Source organism: Pantherophis guttatus, chromosome 3 (assembly GCF_059756535.1).
Source record: "Pantherophis guttatus breed Tessera chromosome 3, ASM5975653v1, whole genome shotgun sequence".
NCBI lineage: Eukaryota > Metazoa > Chordata > Lepidosauria > Squamata > Colubridae > Pantherophis > Pantherophis guttatus.
This window is the reverse complement of record NC_142065.1, coordinates 205,257,246-205,284,299: the sequence shown is the minus strand read 5'-3', so window position 1 is coordinate 205,284,299 and position 27,054 is coordinate 205,257,246. Positions and strand designations below refer to the sequence as shown.

The window sequence follows — 27,054 nt, the reverse complement described above, 5'->3', positions numbered from 1 at the left end:
ATAGAATAGAATAGAATAGAATAGAATAGAATAGAATAGAATTCTTTATTGGCCAAGTGTGATTGGACACACAAGGAATTTGTCTTTGGTGCATATGCTCTCAATGTACATAAAAAGAAAAGATACGTTCGTCAAGAATCATAAGGTACAACACTTAATGATAGTCATCGGGTACAAACAAGTAATCAAATCATACTAGGAAACAATCGATATAAATCGTAAGAGTATAGCAACAAGTTATAGTCATACAGTCATAAGTGTGAGGAGATGGGTGGTGGGAACAATGAGAAGATTAATAGTAATGCAGCCTTAGTGAATAGTTTGACAGTGTTGAGGGAATTATTTGTTTAGCAGAGTGATGGTGTTCGGAAAAAAATTGTTCTTGTGTCCAGTTGTTCTGGTGTGCAGTGCCCTATAGAGTCATTTTGAGGGTAGGAGTTGAAATAGTTTATATCCAGGATTTGAGGGGTCTGTAAATATTTTCACAGCCCTGTTTTTGACTCGTGCAGTATACAGGTCCTCAATGGAAGGCAGGTTGGTAGTAATTGTTTTTTCTGCAGTTTATGAAGAGTTTAGACTTTGTCACCTGATGCCTTCTGACCTCTGGGTCTTCAAACTATTCAAAATGTCAGAGTGAGTCCCCCAAATCTTCTCCACAGAAACTCCAGGGGGAGAGAAGTCCCAAGACCATGAATGAGACCATCCAGGAGCTCTTCAGCTTCATTCCAGGAGACTGGGAGCACTTTTTGGACAGGAGCAGTTCCCGGTGTCGGAGGTGTGCTGTGATAGGAAATTCAGGGAATCTTCGGCAGTCACAGTATGGCCAAGATATTGATGCTCATGACCTTGTGTTTAGGTAAGTAGCTGCAAGGCCCTCGGTTCAAGTAATCTCTCCTGTGGACTTGACAAAAGCTGGAGAGGCAGGGAGAGAGAGAGAAGGAGAGAGAGAGAGAGAAAGAGAGAAAGAAAAAGCGAGGGAGAAACAGAGAGAGAGAGATTGAGAGAGAGGGAGAGAAAGAGAGAGAGAGAGAGGGAGAGGGAGAGGGAGAGAGAGGGTAGCTTTCATCCACAAAAAGCAGTAGAAAGATGAGGGGTTATCTTCTTTACACATGGCAGCCATCCTTTTCAGGAAGCAAAAGAGGCCATGGTAGAAAGGAATCAGTGGTGGGATGCTGCTGGTTTAACAACCGGTTCAGTGAGCACACGCTTTGCGTGCACACGCACATGCTTAAGGCATTTGCACGCAGTGCTGAAAATGGAGCATTTAGAAGCTTGGCTGCTTACCTTCCAAGTCAGCAACGGTAAGTAGAACAGCAAGGGAGGGGGAATCAGCTGTGCCGTGCGATTGAGATGAGCTACAAAGCAGGAAATAAAGGACAGGTTAGAGCGGTGCGGGTGGGAGGGGCCAACTGATTGTCGGCGCTATGGGTTTGTCCGAACTGGCTGAATACCACCTTTGAAAGGAATCCAATTTGTACACAATGGGCCTTCATCTCTTTCCCGTTCTTTTCCATAACAATCCTTCTTTTCTGCTCATGCCAGGCGTGGACAAATGGTGTCCAAGAAACAACTTAATCAAGATCACATGAAGTATTAGTACCGCTTTGTATAACCCTAGTAAATCACACCTGGAATACTGCAACCAATTTTGTGTCAGGTTCCGATGTTATCTCAAATAAGTTTCATTCTCAAACACAAAGTCTTTGAGGAAATCTCTTATTTATTGAAGAATAACAATCCAGTCCTGGACTCATTTGCAGCCGAAACTGATCCTCCGATCCCAAACCCCTCCCTTTCCATTCCTCAAATCTCAGTGTCTCATTGGCCACCTTCCAAGTCCATCTTTCATTTCAGTTACTACAAGTCACAGGAATTCCCCCCTCCTCTCATCACCTAGGTGACGTTATCTGCCAGGAGGAAAGAACTGGTTGAAAAGTCAAGCTACTATTTCTGACAGGCTCTTTCCTACTCATTCATGTCAGCGCTTGGAAAATCATAGTTTGGAACGCTGACATTTTGGTCACCATAGTACAAAAAAGATGTTGAGACTTTGGGAAAAGTGCAGAGAAGAGCAACTAAGATGATGAAAGGCCTGGAGACTAAAACATATGAAGAACGGCTGCAGGATTTGGGCTTGGCTAGTCTAGAGAAAAGGAGAATTAGGGGCGACATGAAAGCAGTATTCCAGTATTTGAGGGGCTGCCACAAAGAAGAGGGGGGGTCAAATTATTCTCCAAAACACCAGAAGGTAAAACAAGAAACAAGGGTTGGAAATTAACCAAAGAGGAGAAGCCACCTAGAATTAAGAAGAAACTTCCTAACAGTGAGGACAATTAACCAGTGGAACAGCTTGCCTTCAGAAATCATGGATGCTCCATCACTGGAGGCTTTTAAGAAGTGACTAGACAGTCACTTATCTGAAATAGTATAGGTTCACCTGTTTGAGCAGGGGGCTGGACTAGAAGATCTCCAAAGTCCCTGCCAGCTCTTTTCTATTCTAACATGATCCATTTCTTTTCAGCCATGGGAGCCTTCTGTCCATGCCAAAAAAATTTTTTTTAAAAAAATCCCATGGATACCTTTGAACTATTCCATAATTTCAAAAAAATAAAATAAAAAAAATGAGCAAGGATCTCCCAAATCTAGCCTTGCTCAGGTAGATTTGCACAGGGCGATAAATGCGGTATGCAGATAAATCACATTCAAACAGCAAATTGGGATCTTCACATATCACTTGTCTAATCCCCGATGAACAGTGTTTTTCTTGTCATCGAAGGGGCCCAACGTACCTTCTCCACAAGGAACTCCGCTCCGCTACTATTGTTCTCCTTTTGTTCGAACACAGTACAGCTGCTGGTAGAAAATGATGCTTTTCTAACCACAGCTTCAAATAAGAGCCGCATCCTTGTCTTTCAGATCAAGAGACGTGCATAGACAGGTTGTCCTTAACAATCATTTGTCCTTAACAAGGGCATTGGGGAAAAAAGTGACTTTTGACTGTTGTCCACATTTATGACCCTGGGACAGCATCAGTGACGGGATTCAAATAATTTAACAACCGGTTCTCTGCCCTAATGACCAGCTGGGTGGTGTGGCCAACGTGGGCGTGGCCAGGGGATGTGACAGGCAGGACTCGTCCTCCTGCACTCCCCTGGGAGCAAAAACCAACCACGAGGGGGAAACACATCGCCCACCCCCCACCCCGTGCCCCATTTTGGGCCTAGTAGGTCTCCCTGCAGCCTCTTGGGAGTGAAAACTGGCTGCAGGGGGGCCATGCTGCCCCCCCATACCCTGTTTTGGGCTTAGTAGGACTCCCTGCAGCCTCTTGGGAGCAAAAGCGGGCTGCGGGGGGGGGGGCACCACACACACCCGTGCTCCGTTTTGGGTCTAGTAGGTCTCCCTTTAGCCTCTTGGGAGTGAAAACTGGCTGAAGGAGGGCCATGCCGCCCCCCCCCATACCCTGTTTTGGGCTTAGTAGGCCTCCCTGCAGCCTCTTGGAAGCAAAAGCGGGCTGTGGTGCGGGGCGCCACACACACCCATGCCCCGTTTTGGGCCTAGTAGGTCTCTCTGCACTTACCTGGGAGCCAAAATGGGGTGCGTGGGGACTCCTGGAAGTGGTGGGGCCAGCCAGCAATTTAACTACCAGTTCACCCGAACTGGCCCGAACCGGATGAATCCCACCACTGGATAGCATCCTCCTGATTTTATTTATTCATAGAAAATTTATATTGCCGCCTACTCGCACATGGCCACTCAAGGGTGGCTTACAAAGATATAAAAACACCGTACAAAATAAAAAAAGAAAAATAATAAAGTAATAACTCTCCAGACACACAAACACCCTGGCGTCAACAGCCATTCATACTAACCATTTAATGGGCTCCATCCCATTCTGGGTTCCCCAGGTCCACTGTCTGAACCAGATCTTCATGCCCTTCCAGAAGAGCATTAGAGTGGGGGCCAGTCTAATCTCTGGGGAGATGATGTTCCAGAGACGGAGCCACCACAGAGAAGGCCCTTCTTTTGGGTCCCGCCAGATGTATCTCCCTAGGGGACAGGACCCACAACATTCCTTGCCTCTCCACTCTAGTGGGTTTGGGTAAATGTGTCTGGCAAGAGACGGTCCCTCAAATAACCCCGTCCCATGCCATGAAGGGCTTTAAAGGTGACAACCAGCACCTTCAATTGCACCCAGTAGCAAATCAGCAACCAATGCAGTTCCCGCAGGAGAGGTCATACCTGTGCAGATTTAACAGATTAAAAGAGTTGGAAAGGACCTTGTAGGTCATCTAGTCCAACCCCTCACCCAAGCAGGAGATCCTACACCATTTCTGACAAATGGCAGTCCAGTCTCTTCTTGAAAGCCTCCAGTGATGAAGCTCCCACAATATCTGAAGGCAACTTCTGTTCCATGGGTTGATTGTTCTCACGGTCAGAAAATTCTTTCTTATTTCTAGGTTGAATCTCTCCTTGTTCAGTTTCCATCCATTATTCCTTGTCTGGCCTTCAGGTGCTTTGGAAAATAGCTTGACCCCCTCCTCTCTGTGGCAGCCCCTCAAATATTGGAATACTGCTATCATGTCTCCCCTGTCCTTCTCTTCACTAGAATGGCCATGCCCAGTTCCTGCAACCTTTCATCATATGTTTTAGCCTCCAGTCCCCTCATCGTCTTTGTTGCCCTTCTCTGCCTTTTTTCTAGAGTCTCAACATCTTTTTTATAGTGTGGTGACCAAAACTGGATGCAGTATTCTAGGTGTGGTCTTACTAAGGCTTTATAGAGTGGTATTAGTACCTCCCTTGATCTTGATTGTATCCCTCTGCTAATGCAATTTAGGATTGCATTGGCTTTTTTGGCTGCCACTGCACACTATTAACTCATATTTAATTACTTGTCCACTAAGACTCCAAGATCCCTCTCACACTAGGATCTGCACAAAACCATGCATTTTGCACCAACTGAAGTTTCTGGATGCTTTTCAGGGGCAGCCCCATGTAGAGCCAAATTCAGATGTTTGGCAACTGTGTCATATTTATGACAGTGTCATACTTATGACAGTTGGAGTGTCCTTGAGTCACATGATCGTCTTTTGCAAATCTTCTGATAATTCAAATCAATGGGGAGGTCAGATTCGTTTAACAACCCGTGATTTAACTGTCAATTGCAGTGGTCTATTTGGCAACTGTGGCAAGAAAGGTCATAAAATGAGGCAAAATTCACTGAACCACTGTCTTAGCAACTGAAACGTTGGGCTCAATTGTGGTCGTAAGTCGAGGACTACCTCTATCGCCCAAATATGAGTGTTCCTCTTCTCATTGACTGATACTTCTTCTCATTCCTCTCCTTTTATTTTTCCTTTTGGCCTGAAGAATGAACAAAGCCCCAACAAAGGGCTTCGAGTCGGACGTCGGCAGCAAAACAACTCATCACTTTGTCTACCCGGAAAGCTATCGAGAACTAGAGGAGACGGTCAGCATGATTCTCATCCCCTTCAAAATCTTAGACTTGCGTTGGGTCATCAGTGCCCTCACAAATGGCACCATCAACCAGTAAGTACCATATTTTTTGGAGTATAAGATGCTCTGGACTATAAGACCCATCTACCATTTTTGGGGAGGAAAACAAGAAAAAAAATCTGCCTCTGCTTCCCAGCAATATTCCTCCTTGCAGCAAACAGCAAACAGCCTGCTTTAGTTTCATTTTCAGCACAACCCAATTAGCACAAGGAAAAAAAATCTGCCTCTGCCTCCCAGCAATTTGCCTCTGCATGGCAATAGGCAATTGTGGTCATAAGTTGAGCCCTACCGGTATGCTTCTCTGTGGAGAGAGGTTGCTTCTCATTTTCCAATTAAAAATTTAATCAAAAATTTAATCCTTATTTTTTGGCTTCATTGTTTTAACGGCTCCAAGAATTCCTTCTTCGGTCTGACCTTATTATTTTGCACTCTCTTTTTTGGAGAGCTGGGAATATGTCCAGAAATTTTGCCTGGTCTTGGTTATTTTGTCTGGATTTCTTTGAACATTGTTTGACCAAATGATGTCTTAGGGATTCCAACTCAAATGAAGTTTCGTTAAGCATAATCTTGGTGTTCATTAATCCTCGGCTTCAGAATGACTTTCTCTTCAAATTCAAACGTCTCCTCCATCATCATAGTGGAGCAGCAGATGTGAACCAATTTAATTTCATTTTATGTCCAATTCACTGTACCATCTTTCTGGATCAAACCTCCCAGGGTAGCCCATGACCCGACTGAAAACAGATGTTGTGGCTTAAACAATATTCATAATTGGAAAAATATGAGCCGCCTTCTCAATGAGTTTATAGGGCATTTAGAAAACAACACTGTCAGATGGAGACATCATCATGTTACTCCATCTTCAACTAACCTTGTTGTTGTTAGTTGCGAAGTCGTGTCCGATCCCATGGACAACGTTCCTCCAGGCCTTCCTTTCCTCTACCATCCTCTGGAGTCCATTTAAGCTCAGACCTACTGCTTTGGTGACTCCATCCAGCCACCTCATTCTCTGTCGTCCCTTTCTTCTTTTGCCCTCCATCTTTCCCAGCATTAGGCTCTTCTCCAGTGAGTCCTTCCTTCTCATTAGGTGGCCAAAGTACTTGAGTTTCATCTTCAGGATCTGGCCTTCTACAGAGCAGTCAGGGTTGATCTCCTCTAGGACTGACCAGTTTGATCGCCTTGCAGTTCAAGAGACTCGCAGGTGTCTTCTCCAGCACCAGAGTTCAAAGGCCTCATCTAACCTAGCATTCTCCAAATTTCCTGAGATGGTCAATCACGTGTGCTCCAGCTACCTACAAGCCTAGTTAACAAGGAAATGACATGGTAGATTTAAGAGAAGAAGAAAAGGCCAGTTAGTGTCCTTCACTAACTAATGTCCTTCTAGTGTCCTTCAACAAAATCCTACCAACAGAAGGCAATCTTGCTACAATTGGCCTCCAGACTAAAACAGGTTACCATAGTTACGATAAATGCAAGAGCTCAGACTAACTAAATCTTGGGGAGGTTGGATTTGTTACCATGCATTGATGATAACCCCAAAAGTACTGACTTATATACAGTAGCTGCAAAATGTAAATGACTCTTCAGCATTCTTTTGAGAGCCAGCATATTCATCACCAAATCCACCAAGGAATAGACCAAGCAAATAGCCAAATCTCAAAGGTGGAAGATGCTGGATTATCCCAATGAGATCATTGGCCCAGTGTTCTGCTTCACATGGCAGACAAGTGGATGCCCTAAGCCTCCAAAATAAAACTCGTATCTTCTGTGCATGGATGCCTAGGTAGCCTCTGTACCTGGACTTTTGTTTATTTATTTATTTGTCAGATTTATATGCCACCCTTCTCCCATAGGACTCGGGGCGGCTCACAACAATAAAACAACCCGACAATAGATAAAGATTAAATAATATTAAAACCAATTTAAAATCCCCAAATCCCCAAGTTAAAATCCACGGCAGATCAGGGAAGTTGCTGAAAGAGCCATGTCTTTAGGTTGGCATGGAAGGTGCGGAGGTCGGGGGCCGTCCGGAGCCCAGTGGGCAACCCATTCCAGAGGGTCGGTGCGACCACAGAGAACGCCCTCATCCTGGGGACCGCCAGCCGACACTGTCTGGCCAAGGGGACCCGGAGGAGGGCAGCCCTATGTGAGCGCACTGGGCGGTGGGAGACCAGTAGGAGGTGATCCTGCAAATACCCCGGGCCCATGCCATTAAGGGCTTTATAGGTGAGTACCAGTTTAGAATAGAATAGCAGAGGTGGAAGGGACCTTGGAGGTCTTCTAGTCCAACCCCTACTTAGGCAGGAAACCCTACACCACTTCAGACAAATGGTTATCCAACGTCTTCTTAAAAACTTCCAGTGTTGGAGCACTCAAAACTTCTGGAGGCAAATTGTTCCACTGATTAATTGTTCTAACTGTCAGTAAATTTCTCCTTAGTTCTAAATTGCTTCTCTCCTTGATTAGTTTCCACCCATTGCTTCTTCTCCTGCCCTCAGGTGCTTTGGAGATTAGCTTGACTCCCTCTTTTTTGTTCCCTCTTCTTTAGATAGTATGACAGGCGGGATTCTTGCTGCTCTCTGAGCTTAATTGTTTTCTTAGAGAGCTTAGAAAGCACCAAGGACCCCACCTGTCATGCTGTCTAAACAAAAGTTCAACCCTGAGCTACAAATATTCTATTCTACCAGTATGACAGGTGCTTGTTAAACACACCTTAAACAGTTTTCAAAGGCTTCTACTCTAATGACCACTACTGCCTTTTGGACATTTCAAAAATCGTAAGTTGAACTAAGAAAGCAAAACATTTTCATGGGAATACTGGTCAGCCATCTCTTATTGTTCTATCCTTGGTAAGAGAACACTGTTAATAATATCTAACCAAATTAAATGAAGAAAATGCCCCTTTTAAGCTATCTTATATGAATAGTCATTCCCATGGTCCCCATAAATTCTGCGTTGCATGAAAATATATATATATTTTTCTTGTGATTTCCCTTGAATATCTTCCACTCTCCATTACACCAAGAGGCTAAGCTAGGACAGCCGTTAGCTTAATGTCAACACTGGGAAATAATGTTTTCTTAACAGATTTTATATTAAAAGCACACATATGTATAAGCACACACAATCTTGGTGGGAACAGTGGAATCACAGCAGCTCTTCCTTGTTGTCCAGGAAACACTTTTGTATCGTGCACAACGTGATATTAATATGTATTGCAGTTTGTATTTCATCTACTCAGCAAAAGGGCATTTCAGGGCAAGGATCTAAATTGTATAAGAGAAGATTTAATTTTTCTTTTCTTTGTAAGATCCAAAACTGTGTTTTCGAGACAGTGGCACTACTCATGTGTGAAAGATTTGACAAGCTGCAAAGTTTTTCATTATTTGCAAAGTCCATGTCTCCTGACCAAACAAGGAAATACCATATTTTCTCCTTTCATTGTTTGTTCTTCTACTGTTTATTTAGAATCCATTGACAAACCTTCTTTGGTAATATTTTCCTATTACTCTGTTTGTATATTGTTATTTATTTATTTCCAAGGTTAAAATACAGAGTAAAAAAAGGGGGGGGGGAATTACAATACAAAAACAGAGACAAACAAAAAAAAGTATCTAAAACAAAATATCAAGCATACAGACAAAATGTCCCCTCCGGCTGAACATTGATAAATTTATTTCAACAACAAGAATTAATCCCCCCTTGTAGAACAAGTCACCAATCTATAAATGCCTACCTCTATATTTGTATAATCGCTATATAACATTAGGAAAAAAATCGCAATTGTAGAAAACTATTATCAGTCAAGCAATTTGACCTACTATCTCTCTACTAGAAAAAAAAATAAGCAATCCCGACCACAAAAATTGCCAATTTTTCCTAAATTAATCTTAAAAATTGCTTAGATTACATTGTTTATACCGGTTCCACCACAGATATTTTAGATGTATCTGCGGTCAATCGTTGCTTGAAATCGAAACAAATCTCTCTTTTATTTTTATTTTTTTATTTATTTGTCAAGCATATATAAGATAACAGATAAAAGTATAAACATGATTATGAGTACATGAAAAGAGTAAGAGTAAAAAGGAATATTAGGACAGGGACAGTAGGCACGCTGGTGAGCTTATGCACGCCCCTTACAGACCTCTTAGGAATGAAGTGAGGTCAACAGTAGACAGTCTAAGGTTAAAGTTTTGGATGGAGTGGAAGTTGCCCCTTTTCCTCCATTTTAAACCCCCTGTGTACGGAAGCTGCAGGAACTGAAAACAGCCGCATGTTGTAAGTTGGCTTGAAGATCGAAGAACTGTAAATCACTTTAAGGAAGAACAAAAGCAAAATAAGCTCCCTGGAACGGGATAAATGGCAAAACAGAAAGATTTTATTTCAAAACTAAGGAGAGGGACTGTAAAGGATTAGATGCCTTTTAAAGAAGGGATTAGCTTCCTTTTAAAGGAGAGTAGCGCAGATATGGAAGAACTACAGCTAAACCACAATGGAAAGGACACTTCTGTGAAAGGGAACGCAAATTGAATTCGCCAGGCTGGGAATTATAGAAATTGTAGTTGAAGGGGTTGGAGATAGAAACTGGAGGTAGATTGCATACAGATATGAACTACCAATCCGTGCTCACCCTAAGATTTTGTTCTCCTTGTGTGTAGCTTTTGGGGGGCGGGGGAGAAGTCAACTTCACTGTAGAGATAGTCCTCAATTTATGACCATTCAATTAAGCAACCCCGGCACACCATGCTCCACTTAATGACTGCAACAGAGAGAGCTGGAATTGCATGGCTGCCTTGCTTAAAAATATCAACCACTTCACTTAATGACTATAATTCTGGGCTCGGTTTGGGTCGTAAACAGAGGGCTACCTGTATTTTTTGAAATCATGTTCTACCTTTGATTTGGTTCCCTATTTGTAGGCAGCATTGTTGGAGTACTAAATTTAGAATTTACAGTGCTTTTTTTAATTCCATAATAGGATGTTGTGAGCTTTGTCTGACTGGACTTTATTTCTTTCTTTTTTTTTCTTTTTGACAGCACATATATTCCTGTTCCTCGTAAGATCAAAGCCAACAAAGACAAGGTGAGTTATGGCTACAGTTAATCCAGGACTTTTTTCTCTATAAGGAAAGGGCAAATCCAGATAACCAGATGGGGAATGACGGCCCCTTTAAGACTTCTGGAGTTCAACTCCTAGAATTCCTGAGCCAGCATGACTGACTCAGGAATTCTGGGAGTTGAAGTCCACAAGTCATAAAGGGGCCATCATTCCCCACCCCTGATCTAAACAATGATTCAGAAGATGATGAGTTCCCTTTATTCCAGTGGTGAAATCCAATTTTTTTTACTACCAGTTCTGTGGGCGTGGCTTGGTGGGTGTGGTGTGGCTTGGTGGGCGTGACTTGGTAGGTGTGGCAGGGGAAGGATACTGCAAAATCTCCATTCCCACCCCACTCCAGGGGAAGGATACTGCAAAATCTCCATTCCCATCCCACTCTGGGGCCAGCCAGAGATGATATTTGCCAGTTCTCCGAACTACTCAAAATTTTCGCTACAGGTTCTCCGAACTGCTCAAAATTTCCGCTACCGGTTCTTCAGAACCTGCTGGATTTCACCCCTGCTTTATTCCATTTCCACATTTCAGGCATGAAGTTAAATTTGGCGCTTCCATTCTTGTTCAAACCATGGTTTGCGATTAAATCCATTCTAACTATCAAGTTCAGGTCATTCCCTCCAAGCTATATTGTTTCTTGTAGAGATAGTCCTCACTTTACAACCATAAGTGAGCCCATGCCAGTCATTAAGCAGGTCATCCCATGACCGATCCAATTTTACTACTTTTTGTGGCAGTCATTAAATGAATGCCAAAATTGTTAAATGAACTCATTGTCCACAATAGGCTGTTGTTATTGTTTTTGCTGGAAAACCAGAACTGCTGGAAAACACCAGTTTCTGGGAGGGGGAAAAAAAGGAAAAAAACCCCATAAATTTTGGTTGCGTGACCACAGAAAGCTGCAAATGGCTGCAAATGTATTTTTTCTTTTATGTACACTGAGAGGATATGCACCAAAGACAAATTCCTTGTGCATCCAATCACACTTGGCCAATAAAGAATTCTATTCCATTCCATTCCTTTCCATCCCATTCCATCCCATCCCATCCCATCCCATCCCATCTCATCTCATCTCATCCCATCCTATCTTATCCTATCCTATTTTAAATGTTTTTATAATGACTTTAAATGCATTGTGAGCCACCCTGAGTCTTCGGAGAGGGGTGGCATACAAATTGAATTAATAAATAATAAATAAATCCTATCCTATCCAATCCTATCCTATCCTATCCTATCCTATTCTATTCTATTCAAATGTGGGTTTCCAAGCACCCAATATGTGATCACATGACCATTGGGACACAGTGGCCAGAATTTCAAAGCTGGGGTGTAAATACCTTTCTTGAACCTGCAACTTCTTTTGATTTGTTGCAAGAACTGTACAGTGGATAACACAACACAACGAAACAGACTTTTTTTTTAAAAAAAGAGGAAAATCCTTGTTCCTCTGCACATCCAGACAGTTTGTTCAAACAAAGGAGGGCTGAAGGGAAACTCATTGGCTTCAAAATCTAAGAAAGATAAAGGCAATGCGTTTGGCAGGAGAAGATCAGGTTAGTAAATAAAATATGTTTTGAATTACACAGAAGCCCTCTCTTGAGGTTTTTTTTTTTCTTGTTGCCGTCTAATAGGTTCAGATGTTCAAACAAGCTTCAGCGTAACAGGTACATAACAGGATGTCCTTGACTGCGTACATTAAAGCACAAACCGGGCTGCCTCTCTTCCTAATTGGATGGAACAACCCTTATTTTTGCATCCAAAGATATACATACACATACGCTTGTTCACGAGTAACCTACAAGATGCCTGAGATGGAGATTCAGAAGTGAAACCAACTGACTGGCTGAGGTCATAAAATTCATCTTGGTTAAAATGGGTAGACTGAGAAAAATGAAGTTGTAACTTCAGAGGTGTTGAGTTCCAACCACATGCTGAACAAGGGCAAAATGAAGTAACTATTGTTCACCGTATGGTAGAAAGTCCGCCATTATCTTTGCATGTGATGTGACTCAGGGATGAAACCGGTAGTAAAAAATGCTACAGGTTCGCCGAACCGGTAGTAAAAAATGCTACTGGTTCGCCGAACCGGTAGTAAAAAATGCTACTGGTTCACTGAACCGGTAGTAAAAAAATGTAAAAAAATAAAAAAATAAAATTCCGACGATCAGCTGAGCGACCCGCGATTGTCGTACCTTTTTTTTTTTTTTTTACTTTTTTAGCATTTTTTTACTACCAGTTCTCCAGAACTGGTAGTTAAAAATGCTTTAAAAAAAAAAAAAGTTCCAACAATCGCAGGTCACTCAGCTGATCATCGGAACTTTTTTTTTTTTTCTTTTTAGGCATTTTTTAACTACCGGCTCAGGCGAATAGATAGTAAAAATTGTTTTTAAAAAGTAAAAAAAAAAAAAAAAAGGCTCCGACAATCACAGCTGTGCCACATGATCACCGGAGCCTTTTTTAAAAACTTTCTTAAAGCATTTCTTACTATCTATTTGCCCGAGCCGGTAGTAAAAAAATGTTTTTAAAAAGTTAAAAAAAAAGACTCCAACGATCACAGCTGTGCTGCGCGATTGTCGGAACCTTTTTTTTATCTTTTTAAAAGCATTTTTTTACTACTGGTTCCAGCGAATAGATAGTAAAAAAAGTGCTTTTAAAGGGTTAAAAAAATGTTCTGATGATCGTGCAGCACAGCTGTGATCGTCGGAGCCTTTTTTTTAACCTTTTAAAATCATTCTTTTACTACCGGCTCTGGCGAATAAGTAGTAAAAAAATGCTTTTAAAAAGTTTTTTAAAAAGTTCCCACGCACGCCACAGCTGATCACACACACACACACACACACACACACACACACACACGCTGTTCTACTTACTTTCCCAAGCCTCCTTTTGGTGCCCACTGTGCATGCGAGCATGCAGCGTGCAATTTGGCGCATGTGCGGCCAGCGAACCGGTAGTAAACCAGTTCAGATTTCACCATTGATGTGACCTTGGTCATCATGAAACATCATCATACAATTTATTTCCTTGGAGATAGCATTTTATGTGAACGCAGGAAGCGAGTTGCTAACCCAAGTCTAACACGGTGGGTGGATTCCATGATTGTGTTGGAACATCAGTGGAGATTGCCAATCATTCAGGTCATGGTTGTCCCAAAAGTGCTTTTTCCAGAAGACTTTCTTGGTTTTTTTTTTTTTTCTCTTTGAAAAATATGTGATCGAAGAAGCTTCTTGAGTTCCGAACTGAACTTCAGAGCTGAAGGAAGTTTCTTGGATGAGGAGCGGAATGTTTTTCAAAAGAAAAAATAAATACCAAGGAAGTCCACTTGCCCTTTTGGGTAAAGCACCCTTGAGATATTATTGTGGTGGAATGCAGTCTGGATTCCCAGGAGGGAGGGGCTGCATTCCAAAGGACCAAGAGACAGCAAAGTTTAGATAGTTTGATTAGGTGGAAGCAAGGGTGAAATCCAGCAGGTTCTGACAGGTTCTGGAGAACTGGTAGCGGAAATTTTGAGCAGTTCGGAGAACCAGTAGCAGAAATTTTGAGCAGTTCAGAGAACCGGTAGCGGAAATTTTGAGTTGTTCGGAGAACCAGTACTGCAGCTACTTCAGCTGACTGCTAGTTCAGCAGATCAGCGGATCAAATCTCACCTGCTCAAGGTTGACTCAGCCTTCCATCCTTCCGAGGTGGGTAAAATGAGAACGCAGATTGTTGGGGGCAATATGCTATTTAGTTTACTGTCTTTGGTATAAGCCACCCAGAGTCTTCGGAGAGTGGGCGGCATAGAAATATGACTAATAAATAAATAAATAATAAACCGGCAAATACCACCTCTGGCTGCCCCCAGAGTGGAGTGGGAATGGGGATTTTGCAGTAACCTTCCCCTGCCATGCCCACCAAGCTACACCTGCCAAGCCACACCATGTCCACCAAGCCACGCCCACAGAACTGGTAGTAAAAAAAAAAAAATTGGATTTCTCCACTGGATGGAAGTCCCTAGAATTTCTCAGAGTATATTTTAGTGATGCAAGTAATTGTTTTAGTTTTGCAAGATTTCTGTCTATAGATGACAAACAATAAAGTCTGTTTTTCTAGCAGGACTACCAGATTCTGTAACATTGTTTTGTTCCCTATACCATCCGTCTGATAAACTCGCCAGATTTGTCTTTCCCATGTACATGCGTACATCTGAACTAGACTGTGTTGTTTCTCTCTTTTTTTTATTGAAAAGTTTTACAGAAAAACAAGAATTTTCTTCCCCCCCATGTTCTCCCCACCCTTTCCCTTCCCTCATCCCACCCTCCCCCCCCAGACTTCCCAGAGCAAAATACAAGGTATTTCATTTAACAATCATAAACTAGATTAACCTACTTATCCTCAGACTACTAACTCCCCCCCTGAAACCTTAACTCCATTATAGATAACATAATACTTCTAATACTTAACGTTCATTCATAAGCTATTTGATATTTTCTTGTCTGATACTTATTTTGAATATAATCAATCCATCTTCTCCACTCCGATACGTATCTTTCTTGTGTATAGTCCTTCAAATATGCTGAGATTTTTGCCATTTCTGCTAAGTTCGTTACTTTCAGTATCCACTCTTCAATAATAGGCAAAGAGTCCTTCTTCCAATATTGCGCTACCAACAGCCTAGCTGCTGATATTAAGTTCAAAATCAATTTAGTCTCTGATACTGTACAATCCGTCGTTATACCCAATAGGAACAATTGAGGAGTAAATTTCAACCTTCTTTTCAGAATAGTCTGCATCACCCACCAAATTTTTATCCAAAATGCCTTGATTTTCTTACAGGTCCACCATATATGATAATAGGTTGCATCATTACATTCACATCTCCAACATTTAGCTTGCAAATTGGAGTACATACACGATAATTTTTTAGGATCTAAGTGCCATCTATAAAACATTTTATAAAAATTCTCTCTCAAATTTTTTGCTGGCGTAAATTTAACATTTCTGACCCAAATCTTTTCCCACGTTTCCATCATCACTGGTTCCTGAAGGTTTTGTGCCCATTTTATCATACAATCCTTAACCAATTCCGTTTCTGAATCTATTTCCAATAATGCATTATGCAACCTTTTAATATGCATCTGACTTTGATCTCTAATCTGTTTCACCAGATTTTCCTCATTTTGCATAACACAACTGTGTTGTTTCTCCATGTCATATACTATACGTGGGTATATGCATAATTTTGTATTTATTTATTTATTTAGTCATGGTTATGTAGTGTATATTGGAGGTGGAGACCCTTTGAGAACTATATGCAATGAAATTTCATTTTAATGTATGCCGATTAGTGTACGTTCAAAGTGTCAATAAAGTTATTCTAAGCTCTAAGTCTAAAGGAAACTGCTTAGAAGGAACACAACCTGTCTTTTTTGGGTATTGGAGCCTTACAATTATTGTTCAATTATATTTGCAGCCTGTGATCTGAATGAACTGAATAAGGCAGCAAGATATGTCCAAGGTCCCTTCCAACTCTGTTATTCTATTCTAAATTTTTTTATCATGTTTTTTATCACCCTGTGTCCGTTTTCCTCCTCCGTAATCCTTGTAATTCCCAGGGCAAGCACAGATTGCATTCATCTATAAAATAGATTCTAAAAAAACTATGCTTCTCTCCTAAGGGGAAGGTTTAGGTTTGCACCGCATTCAATTTCAGGGACCACCTTCCCAAATAAATGGTGGCATCTGAATGTTTTAAACCAGAGATTAATTTTGAAGAAAACTACAGGGCAGACTTTATTAAAAAACTTTCCCCAATTGAGGCAGGGATGGAGCAGCTGTCAATTGCCAAGAAAGTGTTGTTGTGGCGCCACCTACAGGCAGCAAAGAGAATGGCACCACCTACAGGCAGCAGAGAGAACAGCCCAGTTGCCCCTTAAAATTTGGGTCAAAGTGGAAAATGAGATGCTTCCAAATTTCAGTTCTCCCCTAATTTTATCCTTGAGAATAACTCAGGTTGAAAAAACAATGCCGCGAGTTATAATTTTGCAGGCTTCTTTTTTCACGGGGGTAAAATTATGCAAGACTTTTTATAGATACCATCCAGAACTTCTCAGAATAGCAACAACAAAAAAAGGATATAAATACAATCAATCTTTTTTTTTTAAAAAAGGAAGGTAGCCCCCTTACAGGGCTGACATCTAGCATCTCCATTCTTTCCAAAAACATGTCTTGGGCCCTAAAGAGACTTTTTCTTCTGGGCATTCTCAGAAAATTAGAAGTGAAATCTGCTTCGGGTTCTTCACCCAAATGAGGAAATAAGTTGAAGAGGTGTCAAAGGCAGGGTGTGGCAGGAAACCACTTAGAGAATGACAAAATTGTCAATTTGGAAAGGACCATAAGGATCAGCTAACCCAGCCCTCTGCAATATGCAGGAGAATCTGTCTCTCCCTCCCTCTCTCTCCCCCTCCCTCCCTCCCCCTCTCTCTCTCCCCCCTCTCTCCCTCCCTCCCTCCCTCCCCCTCTCTCTCCCTCTGTCTCTCTCACACTGCCTCCCTGTCTCTCCCTCCCTCCCTCTTTCTTTCTTCCTCCCTCCCCCTCTCTCCCTCCCTCCCTCCCTCTCTCTCTCTCCCTCCCTCCCTCTCTTTCTCTCTCTTCCCCTCCCTCCCCCTCTCCCTCCCTCCCTCCCTCTCTCTCTTTCTCTCCCTCCCCCTCCCTTTCTCCCTCTCTATGAATAGACAATCCACACCTCATCCCTCATTTTTGCGGGAGCCGCCACCAGCTACGTTCCAAATTCCAGATGTCCACGTGGGCCCTGAAAAGATAGGCCCCACCTCACTGAATTCTGATTGACAGCTGAGGCCTACCCGGCACCTGGAAAACTGCTTTAGAATTTCTTGCTGCTTAGATGGTTTTTAGCAGATTCTCCAGGTCTCTGTTTTACACATACAACTCAAGGCAGCTTTCTGTACTGAGTTACGAGTCTTCTGGCAGAATAAATGTTTATTACTGATTGATTTATTCAATGTGTGTGGTTACTCTCTTGCCAAGCAACTCTAGGTAGCTAAGATGGGTTAAAAAAAAATCATCAGCGTATACAAAATCTAGCAAAGGCACATAGAGGACAATAATCTGTCATCATTGTCAGCCATTCAGTTGTGACCGACATATTGCACAGAGCACAATAATTCACATATTGCATATTAATAGCAATAGCAATTGCAATAACACTTAGACTTATATATATGGTAGTTTAGAGCACTGACTTCAGAAGGATGGAAAGCTGAGTCAACTTTGAGCCGGTCAGGATCGAACTCCTGGCACTAGGCAGAGTTAACCTGCAATACTGCATCCTAATCATTGCGCCACCAGGGCTCCTCTTAATGATACATACAGCATCCTGTCTCAGGGCCAGAGAAGAACCAGATCTCAAAGACCTTTCTAAAGACATAAGGATCAGGCCACCTGAATCTCAGGACGGAGGGGTGCTGTTCTATAGGGAAAGTGCACCAACAGAGAAGGTCTACTTCCTACAGTACATCCCATAAGAGGACACTTGGCTAGGTAGGACTCAGAAATTAGCAATCCTGGCCAAACGTGTGGGGTGAGCACAGATAATTGGAGATATAGATGGTCCTATAGATAAACTGGTCTACTTGGAGTCAGTGTAACTCAAGCAGTAGAACTGTGGTGGTTATAGAGTTGTATCCATAAAGATTTGTGCTGGACCATTCTGGACCATCTGTAGCTTCTGAGTGGTCTTGAAGAACAGGAATCTAAACTGACACCATCTCTCTTTTCATCATGCAAATTTATAGCTTTCAAGGGCAGCCCCTTGTAGAGCATACTGCAATAAACCAAGCGATAATCCTAGCTGACGATTCTGATGGATAGTTTGGGTTTGGGCCATCAGTGGCATCACCTGCCAAAACCGGGACTGGATTCTCTGTGCTTGCAAATTATTGGGTTTTTTTTTTTTAATTATTATGATTAGCATTCCTAGCTGATCATTCTGATGGACAGCTTGGATTTTGGCCATTGGTGGCCTCACCTGCCAAAACTGTGCCTGGATTTTCTGTGCTTATAAATTATTGGTTTCTTAGAAACTCGGCTCTGTTGTTAGGCTAAAACCCAAGATAGGAAAAGCTACCTAAGCAAGACTTTTCATACGACAGTGTTATTTTTTTCCCCTCTTTCATCCCCCTTTCTTTTTCAACATCCTTATACAATCCACTTCTACCCCTTGATGATAGGATACGTAAAATAAATACTGTTTTTCAAATCTGAGCCCTTACTTGTTTCAAAAAGCATTGTATTTAATTTCCTGCAACGACAGACCTTTATTTAAGATCCTCAAAGTGAAGGGCGTTTCTTCAGTGTTCAATTGTTGTTTGCCGAGGATGTACAAAACTTGCCAATTGGGAAAGTACATTTTGTAAATTCCTAGAATTTGCTGGGTTGTTTTTTTTTCATGCTGAATTATCTCCGAAATTAAACTAACAAGATATGTTCTTTCATTTTGTGCAGATCATGGTTTATCATCCTAGTTTTATTAAATACGTTTACGACAACTGGCTCCAACATCACGGGAGGTATCCCTCAACCGGCTTCCTGTCAATTATCTTTGCCCTTCACCTCTGTGATGAGGTAAGTGCTGTTCTAACCTAAGGCTTCCTTAGAAAGTATACAGCACAAACTTAGTCCCGGCAAACCTCTTTAATCCATATGGCTGTAAATTACTTTCATTTACAGTCCACAAGGCTTGATAAACAGTCTTTCAGGGGAGTGTTTACAAACACCCACATTATCTCCCTTGGAATGCTGCCAGAGAACTAATTGCCAAATGCAGGGCAAGGCCAAACTTAGCACAGAGTCAAACAGAGCTTTTCCAGAGCTTTTATCGACCAGATGAACTAATTGTTTCCTGCAAAAGCTCACGTCCCGCTCGCTTCTCTTTTATGTCTTATGGGAGGGGCCAATCATCTCCAAGCCTTACTCCCAAGTCGACCCTATTTTCTTAATTGTTCCTGTCTTCTGGCAGCTCTGCACTGTCAAGATTCGGGTTATTGTCCGCGTTCCAGAAAAAAACCCAACTCCAAGTAAAAACTCTGAAGCAAGCATTTTTCAAAGTTTTATTTACTAGAATAGGTAAACTGGCACATCTGAGAAAACCTGAATCTGAGAGGTCCGGGTTTTCCCTCAGTAAATCAAAAACCCCCAAACCATCCCCTCAGTCCTCAGTCGATCGCATGCTCCAATCAACGTCCGTCCCATCTCGAGACAGCACTCTGACCACTCCTTCTCCAGATGCAGGATCGGCCTGACCTTGACCGACAGGAAGAACGCTATTATGTCTAAAGACAACCCTTCAACTAAATCCCCCCTCCTACTTTCCCACACATGAGAAGATAGCAGCATGGAAGCTTCCGGTCTAATATGGCTTCCAAAGCTGATATGCGCATGCGCACACTGGGAACAGACTCACGCTGTTCTTCTGCCTCGCTGATGTCAGAGTCCGGAGACTCCGGAGGCAGCAAAGAACTACCAGATGGCCTTGGCCCCCTCTCTGCCTCCAACTCAGAGCCATCGTCCAAGCCTTCCCCAGACTCCAGAACTGGCCCACGTTCCTCCCCAACCTCCTCACTGCTTGAATCTGTTGCCATCTCTGCTGGCCGCTGGTGGGCCACAACAGATGCCCTACTAAGGCTACCTTTTTATTTATTTATTTATTTTTATTTTATTTTTATATGCCGCCCTTCTCCGGAGACTCAGGGCGGCTTACAATGCGTTAAGCAATAGCCTTCATACTTTTGTATATTTTTATACAAAGTCAGCTTATTGCCCCCACAAACCGGGTCCTCATTTTACCTACCTTAGAAAGGATGGAAGGCTGAGTCATCCTTGAGCCTGGTGAGAATTGAACTCGCAGTAATTGCAGGCAGCTGGATGTTAAATGCTGCCTTAGTAGGAGGCATTTACCTTCAGGAAAAGTGGGAGAAAACCTGGTTTGCACGGTGACCTGTATGACTTGATGACCAAACCATTGTTCAAGTTGATCCTTAAATACGCAGAACAAAAAAAAAGATGTTGAAAAAGTGCAAAGAAGACCACCTAAGATGTTTAAAGGCCTGGAGAATAAAATATATGAGGAACGGTTGCAGGATTTGGGTTTGGCTAGTCTAGAGAAAAGAAGGACTAGGGAAGACAGGATAGCAATATTCCGGTATTTGAGAGGGGACAAAGAGAAGAAGGGTCAATTTATTTTCCAAAGCACCAGAAAATAAGACAAGAAACAACGGATGGAAACTGATCAAGGGGAGAAGCAACCTGGAATTGAAGATAAACTTCCTAACAGTGAGAACAATTAACCAGTGGAACACCTTGCCTCCAGAAGTTGTGGGTGCTTCATGACTGGAAATCCCAAAGGTGCTTTTTTTTAAAGAGATAATTGGATTTTCTGGTCCAGAAAGTCTAGTTGCCTCTTGGGAAAAAAGCACCCGTGAGACAACCATGATGTGAAGTTTCCGAAAGATGCCCTAATTAATTCATGAGCCATGAGCCAAACTTCAAAAGAAATACAGTCATTTATTAGGAGCACCATTTCGGCAATATTCGGGTGCAGTTAGAACTAATCCCACGTAGATTTACGTTCCCCTATGACCCTGTTTCTCCCCTCCTCCCTGGCCATGTCATAAATCACATTCTCCAATTAACCACTTTGGCCAGCTGTGAAATCCAACACCCTCCTTCTGATTGCAGTCAGGAAGAATGTATGGAATGTAACTTCAATTAGGGAAATCAATCAGCTCCATCAGTTCTCCCTCCCTCCTGCTCATGGCAACTTGAAAGCTTTGCAAGTTGACACATGACCTGGATGATTGAGAATCTCCATAGACATTCATGACTGGAAGTTTTTAAGAAGAGACTGGACAGTCACTTGTCTGAAGTGGTACAGGATCTCCTGCTTGAGCAGCCTGGACTAGAAGACCTCCAAGGTCCCTTCCAGTTCTATTCCAATTCATATTCAGGAAAAAAAAAACCTTTTAAAAATGTTTTCCCACACATCCTGTTCCCATTCCTGTTATCCTCCCTGTTTTCCGTAAATTCATCTCAAGCCGTTGCTGCATTTCAGCTCTCGGCACCATCGCCGCCTTTAGACAGTGAGAATTGTGCTTCAACAACGTCTTGAGGGTAGTAGGTGGCTAACCTCCTACTAAATCATGTTTTTTTTCCTCTCCCCTCCCAGGGAGCCTACGTAATTTGGGAAAACAATATCTTCAGTTGCAAAGGAGGGGGCTGCTAACATTGTCTTGTGGTTGTCATGGTTACTTCAGCAATACCTGCAAAGGTATTAATAGAGGGATAGAATCAAGATTACGTGAAGTTTAATACCGCTCTACAAAGCCTTAGTAAGAGCTCACTTGGAATACTTGCAGCCAGGGGTGGGCTTCAAAAATTTTAGCAAGGGGTTCTCTGCCCAGTTGCTCAGTAGGCATGGCCATGGTAGGCGTGGCCTAGTCAGCCTCCTGCACTATGTCGGCGGGGGAGGGGTTGTTTGCCCTCCCCAGGCTCCAGAGGCTCTTTGGACCCGAACTTCCAGTAGGCCCTTTTTTCACCTTCCCCGAGCCTCCGTGCACGCCCTGCATTTACCTGCATCCAAAACAGGCCGTGTGGGGACTCCTGGGAGGGGCGGGGTGGGCAGGGCGGGGCCAGCCAGGAGTGGGATTTGGGGGTTCTCCGAACTGCACAGAATCTTACCTAGAGGTTCTTCCGAACCCTCAGAAGCCCACTCCTGCTTGCACCCAGTTCTGGGCACCACAATATAAAAAAAAGACATTGAGACTCTGGAAAGTGTGCAGAGAAGAGTAGCAAAGAGGATTAGGGGGCTGGAAGCTAAAGGACTAAAGTAATGGGAACAGGATGTTATTTTATTTTTTTCCAAAAAAAAAAAAATTATTGTAGTTTTTTTCCGTTTCCCAAAATTCCAGTACATAATCAGGGAACAGGATGTTATTTTTAAAGGTGTCCTGGGTATTTAAAGGGTCAACTTGAACGATGGTTGGGTCATCAAGTCAATGCCAGTGGCAGGAATTGGGTATGTCTAGTCTAACAAAAAGGACTAGGGGAGATACAATAGCAGTGTTCCAATATTTGAGGGGCTCCTACAAAGATGAGGGGGTCAAACTATTTTCCAGAGCACCAGAAGGCAAGACAAGAAACAATGGATGGAAACTAACCAAGGAGAGAAGCAACTTGGAACTAAGGAGAAAATTCCTAGCGGTTAGAGCAATCAACCAATGGAGTAGCTTGCCTTCAGAAGTTGTGGGTGCTTTCCAAAGGAGGCAACAAACTCATTTAGCTGAAATGATATACTTGAGCAGGGGATTGGATTAGAAGGCCTCCAAGGTACCTCCCAACTCTATTATTCGGTGCTCTAAGATTGATAGAAATGTTAGATATAAGGAAAATGAAATCCACTTAAGAACCAAACCTTGCAGAGTTCTTTCTTTCTTTCTTTCTTTCTTTCTTTCTTTCTTTCTTTCTTTCTTTCTTTTTTCCTATCCATTCTTTCTCTATAGGTAAGTGGTGCGGTGGCCTGGAGGTGGAACTTTCGCCTCATAATCAGGAGGCTGAGAGTTCGATCCTAGGTAGAGGCAGATATTTGCACACTGAGAATTTATTTGCTGAATAAAATTCCGCATTGGCAACAGGAAGGGCATTAAAACACTCTGCTCCATTCCGGTGCCCAGACTCCACCCCGCTAGGAATTATGGGGTCATTAAAAGCAGATGATGACAATTCTTTCTCCATAGGTGGATCTCTACGGCTTTGGGGCAGACCATAAAGGCAACTGGCACCACTACTGGGAGAACAATCCTTCTGCGGGAGCCTTTCGTCAAACCGGCGTCCATGATGGAGACTTTGAGGCCAACGTGACGCAAACCCTCGCCTCCGTGGCCAAAGTACGTTTCTTCAAGGGCAGATGACCCCGGCTGTCGGACAAGCGGTGATCTCTGACGAGAAGGAAAGGCAGATGTTTTTTTAAATAAATGGAGTCTTGGAGTGGAGCGGTCTGTCAAGTCTCCGCCAAGAAAGAGAACTGCAAGCCGCAATTAGCAGGCAGCTTTGAAAGGCCCCTCAAATACGGCTTCGAAGTTTTGACAGCGTAGGAAAAACACCTCAATTTGGAAAGGAAAGCCTGTTCGAGACTCCCCTATTGTAATCCATGTTTTAATTCCTTTTCTGTCTTCGGAATGACTGAGTCTTCGGCGTCGACACGAAAAAAAAAGTGGGGGGCAGAAGAGATCAGGGATTTGCAAACACCCTCTTGGTTTCAAAATTACCTCAGAAGAGCTTTATTCCAATCATGGTTTCTTTTCTCTGAAGGATCCTGGCAAAGGCCAAAAAAACAACCCTCACCCAGTTCTCGTTGGGTGGGAACGAACAAAATGGTGGCGGCCTGTGAGCAAAAGGGTTTGCCGGGCTGTGTCGTTTTAAGTGTTTTTGGCTATTGAAACGAAAAATGACCTTTTTTTTTTCCCGGGTAATATTTACCGTTGCTATTTAGTGTGGCTATAAGCCCAGGAGCGAAGGAGCAGGGCTCAAAAAGAAAATAATGCAGGAGGGCAGGTTAATACTTTTATTTACTTTTTATTTTTATTTTATTTTTTAAACCGTCTGCCACGGCATAGTTCTCCATTCTCTTGCAAAGCAGAGAAATGAATTAACGTTGCACACAAATACACACACACACAAAGGACACGCACCAAGACAGTGTGAGATCTGGCTTCCATAAATTTAGACAACCCTTAGAGCAAGGATCTCCAACCTTGGCAACTTTAAACCTGGAGGACTTAAACTCCCAGAATTCCCCAGCCAGCTGGCTGTGGAATTCTGGGAGTTGAAGTCCTCCAGGCTTAAAGTTGCCAAGGTTGGAGATCCCTGCCCTAGAGGGCATCCATTTTAAATTTCTGCATCATTGGGAGTTTTGCAGCCCAGAATTTTGGCTTCACACACAAACACACACACACACACACACACACACACACACACACACACACACACACACACACCTGTCGTTGACATGTGCCTTTCTAAAACGCCCATGATATAAAGAGAGTGTATTTGTCTGTTCCCTCAGAGACTGAAATCTCAGAATTCTATTTGGTCTATGAAAATAAGGGACAGAAAGTTTTTTTTTTTTTTTAAACTGCTCATCGCATCTTGTATGGGTGGTTTTTTGACTTTTTGGGGGGCAGAAGAAGGAAAGAAAAAGGAACCGCTTTTTTTGTTTTTGGTCTTATTTTCAAGAACTCTTAGGAGGGGGGAAATTGTAAGATTTGTACTTCTATTTTTTACAGCTGTTGTAAATTTAAATATATATTTTAAAAGTATTCAGAGCTTTAAAAAAAGGGGGGGGTGGGGAGAGGTTGTCCCATCAGCGTGAGAACAGCAAACCATGGATCTGAGAAAATGTAGTTTACCAGCATAGTCTGTTCCATCTAAATTCCAGGAGGACCATTTTGAGAGAGAGAGGAATCATTGCAAGAACTCCCATTAAAACCAATCAGAGCTCGGTTGACATATATAGGATCTGAACCATCAATAAAAAGTCCAAATAGAATAGAATAACAGAGTTGGAAGGGACCTTGGAGGTCTTCTAGTCCAACTCCCTGCTTAGGCAGGAAACCCTACACCACTTTGGACAAATGCTTATCCAACATCTTCTTTAAAACTTCCAGTGTTGGAGCATTCACAACTTCCGGAGGCAAATTGTTCCACTGATTAATTGTTCTCACTGTCAGGAAATCTCTCCTTAGTTCTAAATTGCTTCTTTCTTTGATTAGTTTCCACCCATTGCTTCTTGTCCTGCCTTCAGGTGCTTTGGAGAATAGCTTGACTCCCTCTTCTTTGTGGCAACCCCTGAGATATTGGAAGACTGCTATCATGTCACCCCTAGTCCTTCTTTAAACTAGACATACTCCGTTCCTGCAACCGTTCTTCATATGTTTTAGCCTCCAGTCCCCTAATCCTCTTTGTTGCTCTTCTCTGCACTCAAATAACAAGGAGAATTAATCTACAGTCCCCAGTTGCAAAAGTTACAGAACTTTTACAGAAAAGTGACAGGAGAAGGACTTCAATGCTCTAGAATGTGGACCTCAAACCTAGATAGATGAAGCCAACCAGCTGTTTGGACAGCCAACCCCAGAAGCCAATTGGGGAGGCCCTGAAGAGGTAGCAGCATTGTGAAAATGGATGGATGATTATTACCTCAGTTAACTAGACATCCAACAACCCTCCTCTTTCACCTGTAGGACACAAAAGAACTACTTAGGATCAAGATGCTAGTTTGCATGCCTTTTTCATTGTGCATTGATCCATCTTTCCACACCATGGAATCCTACTATTGGGTTCAGAATGTCAGGCACCATAGTCTAGCACTTCTGGAAGGAGTACCAGATTGAAGTAGGCTGGTCTAGAACATGGAACCCCTTCTTTTTATAAAACAGAAAAATAAAATTGGGGTTGCAGTGTAAACGTCCCGTTCCCTCCAAGAGTTTCTTCACTGGTCACTAGTCTACTTTCTAGTTTGGAGGTCATAGGATTACGTTGTCGTCTTCAAAAGAAAAACCGGCCAATTTCAAATGAGCTATATTTTTAAGTTGATTGTCCCGAGCACTGTAAATCAAAGCACCGTAAATCAAAATCATACATTTTGTAGCACAGGTTTAAATCACGATTTCTCTAAATCATGTTCAAGGACATTAGTCCTCCTGAGACTGTATGGCTTCTGGAATGAGAATAAGCTTCTTTTTCTAGACTTTTCTAGACTCTGCAGTTTGTTTGTTTTTCCTTTTAATGGCGAGTTATTTACGTACAGGAAAAGGTGCTTTTACTTATCTCCATGAAGACATGTGCCTCTTGAATTCTGCTGATTAAACTTTTGATTAAGGATTAGAGCAGGCCAGGAAACTTCGTCTTGCTCAGGTGGCATCCTTAAACTGTGTACCCCAAATCCTCTCTTCAGGGGTTTGCTTAGGGTTTGTTTTATGCTGTATTTTCAAACTACCAAACAGGAATAAAAGAATTGAGCTAAATGTTGTCAATAGCTTAAACATACGTGAGTGTTGAAGCATGTCTCCACTATTTTCAACTGCAGGATTTGAGTTGTACGGAAGGTTTATACTGTAAATCTTGTGTGTGTGTGTGTGTGTGTGTGTGTGTGTGTGTCATTTTGGCCGACAGGAAGAGAACAAATGTGATAAGTAATGCTATTGGGAGAATCTGGGAGAATTTATTCTGAAGAATAGGGAACGGCTCACAGCAAACAACAATTGACTGCAAGGTGTTGTGTTCCCAAATTGTATGTGTATTTTAAGCAGAGGGATCTAGGGCAACTCACCACAACCAACTCGCCGCCCGACAAGAGTTACACTGATATCAAAACA

At 42.5% G+C, this 27,054-nt stretch overlaps 1 protein-coding gene across 5 annotated transcripts in view; it reads left to right on the top strand.

The window, feature by feature from the left end:
* ST3GAL1 (ST3 beta-galactoside alpha-2,3-sialyltransferase 1) overlaps window positions 1-26,703 on the top strand; it is a 133,946-nt gene extending 107,243 nt beyond the window's left edge. For all 5 annotated transcript variants that reach the window (XM_034434824.3, XM_087890911.1, XM_087890910.1 and 2 more), the window contains 5 exons: window positions 660-856; window positions 5,368-5,547; window positions 10,555-10,600; window positions 19,133-19,252; window positions 23,419-26,703. In XM_034434824.3, coding sequence (XP_034290715.2) covers window positions 660-856; window positions 5,368-5,547; window positions 10,555-10,600; window positions 19,133-19,252; window positions 23,419-23,592 — 717 coding nt within the window. In that variant the 3' untranslated portion in view covers window positions 23,593-26,703. The remainder of the gene's footprint in view (window positions 1-659; window positions 857-5,367; window positions 5,548-10,554; window positions 10,601-19,132; window positions 19,253-23,418) is intronic.
* The last annotated feature ends 351 nt before the right edge of the window (window positions 26,704-27,054 follow it).